This window comes from Sarcophilus harrisii, chromosome 6, assembly GCF_902635505.1.
Source record: "Sarcophilus harrisii chromosome 6, mSarHar1.11, whole genome shotgun sequence".
Lineage (NCBI taxonomy): Eukaryota > Metazoa > Chordata > Mammalia > Dasyuromorphia > Dasyuridae > Sarcophilus > Sarcophilus harrisii.
In genome coordinates this window covers 235,344,286-235,354,576 of record NC_045431.1, presented here as the reverse complement: position 1 = coordinate 235,354,576, position 10,291 = coordinate 235,344,286, and the positions used below count along the sequence as shown (strand labels likewise).

Here is a 10,291-nt window from a genome sequence, read left to right as displayed (position 1 = left end):
CCCCTGATCCCTAACCCGTTTCCCCCTCCTGCTGTGCTCTTTTGCCTGGAATGGGGCAAACCAGGATCCATCTCCCACAGGAAGGCAGCAATGAATTCCAAGTCTCGTGGATGGACTCCCATGAATCTGCCTCCCCTGGCCTTGGTCCCCTCAGGAGGCTGCTCCCCAGCCCAGCTCCTTCATCTCTGCTGGATCAGGCCCTCTTTGCCCAGCTGGCCATTTGGGCTGGGCCCCCTTCTCCCTCCCTCCCTTCCCTGGGCGGCCACTCCTTGGTTCCCTCTCACCTGACACAGCACAGGACCATGGTCCCTGGAGCCCACCTGTGGTCTTCCCCCCTTCATCCTTGAGTCATGGCTCCTTTGCCTTGTCTGCAGCAGCTTTCTCAGCCCTGCCTTGGGCCTGACTCCTCCCTCAGCCTGTTGCCTTGGGCATGGCCATGGGGTCAGGAGCCCACCACCTTCTGCCAGGCACGTGCCTGCTGGCACCTGCTCTAGATCTCCAGGAAGCTTCTGCTTCTTCCCTGGGCTCTCGCCATCTCCTTGTCAGCTGGGGCTGATCTCAGGGAGCTTGGAGGCTCCTGCCCTGAGCTCCCAGAGGTCCAGGTCCCTGTGACCAGGTCCAAACAAACCCGTTTGCCAATCCAGGTGGCCTGGTGCTTCCAGGTGAGTCATGGCCACAAGGCCTGTTCCCAAACAAACAAAGGTTGACCCTGCGGCAGCCAGGGGCCAGTGTCCAACAACAGCCCAGGGAGCCGGGGGGGGGTCAGCCTGCTCCTGCTTCTGCAGGGGTCTGCCAGAGGTCTGTGGGCACATGCCCAGGCCTGCCCCCGGGGCTGCACCACAGTATAAAAGCTGGGAGCAGAGAGGGGCTTCCACAACCCACTCACTCCTCTCTCTCTCTCTCTCTCTCTCTCTCTCTCTCTCGACCTTCCTCCCCCGTGGACACCAATCTCTTCCAATCTCTCAGCATCATGAGCTGCTGTGGCTGTTCAGGAGGCTGTGGCTCCAGCTGTGGGGGCTGTGGCTCCAGCTGCTGTGTGCCTGTCTGCTGCTGCAAACCTGTGTGCTGCTGTGTGCCAGCCTGCTCCTCCTCTAACTGTGGTGGAGGCTGCAAGGGAGGCTGTGGCTCCAGCTGTGGCGGCTGCAAGGGAGGCTGTGGCTCCAGCTGTGGAGGCTGCAAGGGAGGCTGTGGCTCCAGCTGTGGGGGCTGCAAGGGAGGCTGTGGCTCCAGCTGTGGGGGCTGCAAGGGAGGCTGTCTCCAGCTGTGGAGGGCAAGGGAGGCTGTGGCTCCAGCTGTGGGGGCTGCAAGGGAGGCTGTGGCTCCCAGCTGTGGGGGGCTGCAAGGGAGGTTGTGGCTCCAGCTGTGGGGGCTGCAAGGGAGGCTGTGGCTCCAGCTGTGGGGGCTGCAAGGGAGGTTGTGGCTCCAGCTGTGGGGGCTGCAAGGGAGGCTGTGGCTCCAGCTGTGGGGGCTGCAAGGGAGGTTGTGCCTCCAGTTGTGGGGGCTGTGGCTCCAGCTGCTGTGTGCCTGTCTGCTGCTGCAAGCCTGTCTGCTGCTGTGTGCCTGTTTGCTCTTGCTCTAGCTGTGGTGGAGGCTGTGGGGGTTGTTGCCAGTCCAGCTGCTGCAAGCCCTGCTGCTGCCAGTCCAGCTGCTGCAAGCCCTGCTGCTGCCAGTCCAGCTGCTGCAAGCCCTGCTGCTGCCAGTCCAGCTGCTGCAAGCCCTGCTGCTGCCAGTCCAGCTGTTGCAAGTCCTGCTGTTGCCAGTCCAGCTGCTGTGCCCCCGTTTGCTGCCAGTGTAAGATCTGAGGCTCACCTCCTCTTCTCCCAGCTCCCCCACACACTGTTCCTGTCTCAGCATCCTTGCTGATGACCCAGGACCCAGGACCATCAGGGAACCCATCAGGAAAGGATTTCCTGATCTCCTTTTTTAGCCAGGAAATAGCGGTGTCAAAGGAGTCCTCTCAACTCTCATCCTCCCATCCTTCACAAACTCTCCTACCTACTCTACCAAGGGGTCATTACCCTGCCAAGAACACCCAGCAAAGGGCTGCCCAACACACCATGCAGACCCCCAGTGGAGCTTCTGGGTCATCTCCAAAAGGTCATCTGTCCTGACCCCAGATGTGGGGCCAGCACTGGGGATTGCTGAGCTGCCTCACAGCAGCTTTCCTTCCTGGACTCCCCAAGTCTCTCCTTCTGAAGTGTCTCTTTGCTTTTCTTGGGCACCTTTAGCTGAACTTGGAAATCCAGGAAATCATTTTCTTTCAATAAAATCCACTCTTAACCCTGAAAATGTCTTGCTTTCCTTCACAAATCTCTTGGGGGTGATTTGTCACCTGTGCCTTGAGCACTTAGTCAGCCCTTTTCACAGGCAGATGCATTTGGGGCTCTTGGGCTCTTGGCCTGGCACATGGGGTCATCAGGGGACGTTGGCAGAGACTTGGTGCCTTTGATACATTTCTCTTGCCTTCAATCAACACTGAGTGCCTTCTCAGGAGGAGGAGCTCAATTCTATGAGGGATGTAGAAGACCCTTACCCAGAATGACTACTCAGAGATCACTCAATAGAAGCAGAAAAGTTATTTATTAATAAATTCTCATGAGAATGAGCAATTCCACTGAGAGGAGGGAAAGAGAGAAAGCTCGCAGTAGAAGGGCTCAAGATTTAGGAAAGATAGACAGTTTTTATAAGTTTGGTTACAAAGGATTAAATCATAGGTTGGGGAGCATTGAGAAATAGGTGCCCTCCCCTAATTGAATGTTAAACATTGGTGCCAAAGGCAGATTACAACGGAATGCTTTGTTTCCCTGATTCTGAGAGGGATCATCAGTCAGACCTTCATCCTTCAGATTACTGAGCTGACGGCATTTAATAATCTAAATATTGATAACATTGAACAAGGATAAGTGTCATCATTTCTGGTTAAGTAAATATATCTAAAGTTTTAAGTAAATATTGGCTGGTATACACCATACTTATGCAGGTCATAGAGACATAGAAATAATAAAAAATACAGAAAAAGAAATTAAACATTCCTGTAAATTCTTCACTTTATCTCTCCATTCCACACAATTCCAAAAGCTCAAGCTTTTAGAGCCCATTCTGGGCACAAGGCACTTGGCTTTGAGGGAGTTGAGCCTCCATTTTCCAAAGAAAACAGTCAATGTCTAGGTCTTAAGGAGCTGCCCTGATGTCTCCAGCCTGCCCTTCTCCAGTCAGCCTGGGCTTCAGAAGGATGCATGTAGAGGAATGACTGCCCATTCTCCAGCTGACTCCAAAGGCTCTTGCATTCCCTGAGCAGACCCAGCCCCTGGCCAAACACACAGGAGCCATGCTCCCTTCATCTGGAAGCCGTGCACATGAGTATTAGCACCTCAGGGAGACCACAGTTTTCTACTGATCTCTACTGAACTGGATCTGCTTACATCCATTCAGGTGTTGGGATCTGCATGTGTTGGGAAACTGTGATTGAGACTCTCTTCCAGGAGACTAATTGTGCTGCCCTCCTTTATGTTCTCAGAAAACAAAACAAAAAACAACAATAATAAAAAAAAACCCCAGAAAAAATCTATCAGGATTAGATTGAAAGAAGATTGGAGGAGGTGGGGGAACAGGGGGAGAAGAGGCTACCATATCTGCAAGAGTGGTCCACCTGACAACCTGGTAGTGCACAAAAACAGTAGAACAGCAGATGAAGCAAATAGATGAGCAGGGCAAGACCTCATTGTATCCAGACCATGTAGCCCCTGGGTTTCCAAGAAGCTCAGTTCATAGAGAAAGGACTCCCCTCATCCCTTTCATGACAAAAGGCTTCTGTGGATTGTGGCTGGAGGTACAGAAAGAAACTATTTAGGCTCCATATCTTTGGGAAGTTTGCCTTGAATTGATGAGGAGCCATGGGGCTTAGTGAGGAGAAGGTGGCCATGGGGTAAGATGGGCCACACTGAGCTTGGGTCAGTGGTCAAGGGTCTTTTTTGAAGGGTTAGTGGATGCAGATGGTAGGGCAAAGATGGTGGTCAGGTGAGCCTTGGTGAGGAGATTCAAAAGTGCCAAAGGCAGAGGCAGCTTGTGGGGACAGGAAGGTGGTGCCAAGAGCACAGCATTTGAGTGAAGAAAGGAGCAAATCTTCCTGGGGATCTTTCCTTTCAAAGGCAGATGGGGTCTTGCCTGACTGGCTGAGCTAGGGACCTTTGGCTGGGAAGCGAATCCTTTCCAAGCTTCCTATTGGCTGCAGAGCCTGTTCTCAATCCTGACCAGTCCAAGATGAAAAGCTCAACCTGGCAGGGCCAAAGCAGCACAAGGAACATAGAGAGGAGCCTTCCAGCCAGGGGAGAGATGCAAGAATCCAGTCACTAAGCCCTATGGGACCAGGTGTCAATGTGCATCATAAAGTGCTAAGTATCCAAACAATCTCTTCATCCCTAGGAACCAAAGAGGAGCACTAGAGCAGAGGAAGAGACTTGGGACATGGGACACTAGGAACTGTATGCTAAACCCAAAGATACAAGCTTTGGGGACAAAACACGTCCTTTGAGAAAAATTGCTAGGAAACATGGAACACAGGAAGGAAGAATGAAAGTGTAGACCAGCCTCTCATACCACATGCCAAGAGAAGATGCATGGATTATTTACACCTAAAAGCTGATATCTCCAATCAATGCTAGAACTGGTTGATCTAGGGGTAGGGAGATTATTGACTACCCAATAGGATCCACGGAGCATGCTGAAATGCAAGAGGGAGCATTCTGATTAGGTGACATTCAAAGGGATTTGCCCAAAAGTGGGGATGGGGCTGGGCCTATGGCTCAGCCCCTATTTCTCCAATGGACAGAGAAATGGTTCAAAGGAATGATAATTCTAGCCATTCTCCAACTGACCAATAGTCAAACAACAGGAAGAAGCTATTTTGAGACAAAAAAATCAAAAAAAGTTCTTATCTTAAACCAAAATGCTCTAAATCAGCCTGGATCAGAGAAATGCAAGTTGAATACTTTGGAGCTCCCATCTCAGACCCATCAGATTGGTCCTTGGAAGAAAAAAGGAAAACAATAGCTTTTGGAGGACCTCTGTGAAAATTGAGATATGGGTACACTTTGAGTAAAGCTGTGAATTGATCCACACATTTGGGAAAACCATTTAAAACTATGCCCAAAGGGCCAGGGCCCTCAGAATACACTTTGAGCTAGTAGAACCATGATTTGGTCTATATTCCAAAGAGATTTCAGAAAGAACCTCTCTGTACCCTGGGGTTTGTAGGTGCTCTTTGTGGCACAGCTCAGAATGAGCAGTGAAGGGAATGCACCTCATTGGGGACCAGCTCAACAAGCTGTGTCATTCGATTAGAGGCAATTCTCAGTGTGCTCTGAGACATAATCAGCAGGATGATTTCAGAACAACCTGGAAACATGAACAACAACAGGCCCAGAATCAGAGAACATTTTCAACAGTAACAGCAGAACTGTGGGTTGAACAACTGGAAATTACTTCCCTGATCTCAGCAACTCAATGATTTTAGAGAATCCCAAAGGACTCATGATGTAGCAGACTCTCCAGTAGCAGAGAAAGAATTCCAGGCATTTAAGTAATGACCAAAGCATATGATTGGAACCTCCCTCCCTCCTTCTCTTCTTTCCTTCTTCCTTTCCTACTTCCTTTTTCTATGGTTCCTTCCTTTGTTCTTTCCTTCATTCCTCACTTCCTTTTTTTCTTCCTTTATGTTTCCTTTTTTTGCCTTCTCTCTTTCAATACTTTCTTCCTTCCTTCCTTCCTTCCATCCTTCCTTCCTTCCTTCCTTCCTTCCTCCTTGCCTTCTTTCTCTCATTCATCCTCTTTCCTTCTTTCTATCTTTTTCTTTTTTTCTCTATCCCTTTCTGTTCAAAGATTTTTTTCACACAATTATGGATATTGAAACGTGTTGTATATTTATATATGCTTATGCTACAGCAAACTCTGTTTCTTTTCTGCAAGGTCAAAGAGAAATAATGGCAGAAGAGACTTGGGAACTCAAAACTTCAAGCAGGAAATGTCAGGCAAGGTTTTACATGTAATTGAGGGGAAACCAATATTATTTTACAAATAGCCACAGTGAATACCATCCCTTTCCAGGCCCCCGGTTAGGACCAGGGGGCACTGTGGTCCTAAGTGGGTGAGTTCCTGGTCTTCAGGGCTCTGCCCACTTTTTTTCTTTATCCAAGGATAAAATTCTCTCTGTCCCTGCAGATTTTTCCCCATAAAGGTCCTGGTGAGCCTTTCCCCAACTCCATGAGTGCCAGGAATCAAGGACACAATCCTTGGCATATTTGCTCCTGATACCACCAGAGGTGCAGCCCCTTGACATCTGAGCCCTGACCCCCAATCCCTGACCCATTCCCACTCCTGTTCTGCTCTTGTGCCTGGAATGGGGCAAGCCAGAATCCATCTCCCCACAGGAAGGCTGCAATGAGCCCCAAGTCTCATGGATGGCTCCCAGGAATCTGCCTCCCCTGGCATTGGTCCCCTCAGGAACCTGCTCTGCAGCCCAGCTCCTTCATGTCTGCTGGATCAGGCCCTCTTTGCCCAGCTGGCCATTTCGGCTGGGCCCCCTTTTTCCTCCCTCCCTTCCCTGGGTGGCCACTCCCTAGTCCCCTTTCACCTGACACAGCACAGGACCATGGTCGCTGGAGCCCACCTGTGGTCTTGCCCCCTTCATCCTTGGGTCATGGCTCCTTTGTCTTGTCTGCAGCAGCTTTCTCAGCCCTGCCTTGGGCCTGACTCCTCCCTCAGCCTGTTGCCTTGGGCATGGCCATGGGGCTGAGGAGGCCACCACCTTCTGCCAGCTACATGCCTGGTGGCACCTGCTCCAGACCTCCAGGAAGCTTCTGTTTCTTCCCTGGGCTCTCGCCATCTCCTTGTCAGCTGGGTCTGATCTCAGGGAGCCTGGAGGCTTCTGCCCTGAGCTCCCAGAGTATGTGACTGTGTGTGTGTGTCACTGTGAGTATGAGTGTGAGTGTATGAGTGTGAGTGTCTGTGAGTGTGTGAAAGTGTGTGTGGGTGAGGTCCCTGTGACCAGGCCCAAACAATCCCGTTTGCCAATCCAGGCAGCGCGGTGCTTCCAGGTGGGTCATGGCCACAAGGCCTACTCCCAAACAAAGCAGAGGCTGATCCTGTGGCAGCCGGGGACTAGTGTCCAGCAACAGCCCAGGGAGCTGGGAAGCCTGCAGGGCGTCTGCAGAGGGGCTGTGGGCATGTGCCCAGGCCTGCCCCCGGGGCTGCACCACAGTATAAAAGCTGGGAGCAGAGAGGGGCTTCCACAACCCACTCACTCCTCTCTCTCTCGAGACCTTCCTCCCCTGTGGACACCAATCTCTTCCAATCTCTCAGCATCATGAGCTCCTGTGGCTGTTCAGAAGGCTGTGGCTCCAGCTGTGGGGGCTGTGGCACCAGCTGCTGTGTGCCTGTCTGCTGCTGCAAACCTGTGTGCTGCTGTGTGCCAGCCTGCTCCTGCTCTAGCTGTGGTGGAGGCTGCAAGGGAGGCTGTGGCTCCAGCTGTGGGGGTTGCAAGGGAGGCTGTGGCTCCAGCTGTGGGGGTTGCAAGGGAGGCTGTGGCTCTAGTTGTGGAAGCTGCTGCAAACCTTGCTGCTGCCAGTCCAGCTGCTGCAAGCCTGTCTGCTGCTGTGTGCCAGCCTGCTCCTGCTCCAGCTGTGGTGGAGGCTGTGGGGGTTGTTGCCAGTCCAGCTGCTGCAAGCCCTGCTGTAGTCAATCCAGCTGCTGCAAGCCCTGCTGCTGCCAGTCCAGCTGCTGCAAGCCCTGCTGTAGTCAATCCAGCTGCAAGCCCTGCTGCTGCCAGTCCAGCTGCTGCAAGCCTGCGCCAGTCGTCCACCTGCTGCCAAGCCCTGCTGCTGCCAGTCCAGCTGCTGCAAGCCCTGCTGTAGTCAATCCAGCTGCTGCAAGCCCTGCTGCTGCCAGTCCAGCTGCTGCAAGCCTGTCTGCTGCTGTGTGCCTGCTTGCTCCTCCTCCAGCTGTGATGGAGGCTGTGGGGGTTGTTGCCAGTCCAGCTGCTGCAAGCCTGTCTGCTGCTGTGTGCCTGTTTGCTCCTGCTCCAGTTGCAGTGGAGGCTGTGGGGGTTGTTGCTAGTCCAGCTGCTGCAAGCCCTGCTGCTGCCAGTCCAGCTGCTGTGCCCCCATTTGCTGCCAGTGTAAGATCTGAGGCTCACCTCCTCCTCTCCCAGCTCCCACACACACAGTTCCTGTCTCAGCATCCTTGCTGATGACCCAGGACCAGGACCATCAGGGAACCCTGAGTCTGGGATTTCCTGATCTCTATATTTAGCCAAGAATTAACCGGACCACAGGAGCGCCTCCTATCCTCATCTCCCCCCAATCCTTCACACTCTCTGCCAAAAGAACATCACCCTGCCAAGAACACCCAGTAAAGGACTGGCCAGCACAACATACAGACCCCCAGGAGAACCTCTGGGTCATCTCCAAGGATGCCCTGCTCCCAGATGTGGGGCCATCGTTGGGAGATTGCTGAGCTGCCTCCCAACAGCCTACATTCCCGGACTCCCCAGCTGTCTTCTCCAAAGGATCTCTTTGCTTATCTTGGGCTCCTTTGGCTGTCCCTGGAAACCAGGGAAATAATGTTGTTTCAATAAAAGCTACCCTTAAACCTGAAAATGTCTTGCTTTACTTTATAAATCTCTTACTGGCATCTTCTGCCAGGGCCCTGAGAACTTAGTCAGCCCTTTTCACAGGCAGCTGCATCCAGGGCTCTTGGGCTTTTGGTCTGGGACATTGGGAGACTGGGGGGCACTGCCAGAACTGGTCCCTTTGCCACATTCCTCTTTCCTTCGATCAACACTGAGTGACTTCTCCAGGGGATGAGCTCAATTCCAAGGGCTCAAGCTTTTGGAGCCCATTCTGGGAACATAGCACTTGGCTTTGAGGGAGCTGGGTCTCCATTTTCCAAGGGAAATCCTCAATGTCTAGGGCTTAAGGGGCTGCCCCAATGTCTCCTGCCTGTCCTTCTCCAATCAGCCTGGGCTTCAGAAGGATGCATGTAGAGGAATGACTGACTGCCAATTCTCCAGCTGACTCCAAATGCTCTTGCATTCCCTGAGCAGACCCAGCCCCTGGCCAACCACAAAGGAGCCATGCTCCCTTCCCCTAGATGGAGTGCCCTTGAGTATCAGCACCTCAGGGAGGCCTGTGCTTTCTACTGACCTCTTCTGAACTATATCTGCTTACACCCATTTGGGTGTTGAGTCTGCATATGTTGGGGAACAGTCTGACTCAGATCCTCTTCCACCTTCTAATTGTGGTGCCTTCCTTGGTGTTGTCAGAATACAGGCCTACCTACCATGGTTGGGAAAAATGCACATATTGCCTTAGGCAAGAAAAGGGCACACAGAGACACACAGAAACTGAGAGACAGAGACTGACTCAGAGGGATAGAGACACAGAGTTAGATGAGGGTTTGTATTTTACAAATCATTTCATCAAGAAGATGATAATGATAGTAGTGATAACAAAACCTGGGAGCGATAAGACAGCTGAGAAAAGTATTGACAACCTCCAGGAAGGAACCATCAAAATAGGCTTGAAATAGTGGAAACCAAAGGAGCAGTCCCTTTCATAAATGGCAGGGACCTATTTTTGGAGATAAATTAGTTCATAAATATTTTCCATGATCTGAAAAGATAGAAAATCTCTTTGCATCAGCTCTCAGTTGGGAAGAAGCCCCACTGAGAATCTGTAGTCATACAGAGGAGAATGGCCTTGGCTAAGAATCCCACCTAGCCTACATGGTTGGTAGAGCCCCTAAAAGGGGAGGAAGTAAGCTCTCTTTTCCAGAATGTTTTGACAGACCCCACTTCAGACCAAGTGCCAGCACCACTGGGAATGCGGAAAGCCTGGAAGACTTCCCCACCAGCTGTGGGCCTGTGCCTCTGCTCTCCTACGGTAGGTGTCTTAGAAAGGCTAGCTAGCCATAGCAGCAGAAAGGGAAAGTAAGGAGGGAAGAAGAAAGGAAAGAAGTCAATCACCTCTCAGAGAAGGAGGAGTCATGGCTTTTCCAGCGTAGCAGCTTGGATCCCATAAGCCACTTAGGAATGAGCCCAAGTCACAGCACCAATAGGCTAGTAGGCTCAGAAGAAAAACTTCCAAGGCTGCAAAAGGCCTAAGAGCAAAACACTCTTTCCTCTGAGGCAGACAAAAGAAGCAACAGTTTCTCTCCAGGTAACAATGAAACCCCAAGAAGGGCTGGGCAGGAAGTAGCTCTGCAGGCAGCACATGGCAGCAGGTCTCTCCCCATGCTC

General features: G+C 51.9%; 2 protein-coding genes across 2 annotated transcripts; both read left to right on the top strand.

Annotated features, from left to right (window-relative positions):
* The first annotated feature begins 806 nt into the window (after nt 1-806).
* On the top strand, nt 807-2,281 carry LOC116419916 (keratin-associated protein 5-5-like). Its single transcript, XM_031942581.1, is given in 4 exon segments — nt 807-1,255; nt 1,257-1,270; nt 1,272-1,321; nt 1,324-2,281. Coding segments are annotated over 4 exon segments (828 nt in total). The 5' UTR covers nt 807-970; the 3' UTR covers nt 1,803-2,281.
* Nucleotides 2,282-7,238: 4,957 nt separating this feature from the next.
* Nucleotides 7,239-8,508, top strand: LOC116420083 (keratin-associated protein 5-4-like). The gene is made up of 2 exons (XM_031943594.1): nt 7,239-8,170; nt 8,305-8,508. Exons 1-2 carry the CDS (start codon nt 7,361-7,363, stop codon nt 8,506-8,508), a joined length of 1,014 nt encoding a protein of 337 aa, XP_031799454.1. The 5' UTR covers nt 7,239-7,360.
* Nucleotides 8,509-10,291: the final 1,783 nt, after the last annotated feature.

What these genes read in the sequence shown, in the direction of transcription:
- LOC116420083 (XM_031943594.1), top strand. Translation starts at nt 7,361, where the DNA reads ATGAGCTCCTGTGGCTGTTCAGAAGGCTGTGGCTCCAGCTGTGGGGGC. An exon ending in TGCCCCCATTTGCTGCCAGT is followed by an intron (nt 8,171 to 8,304) that starts GTAAGATCTGAG and finishes CTCTATATTTAG; the next exon opens with CCAAGAATTAACCGGACCAC.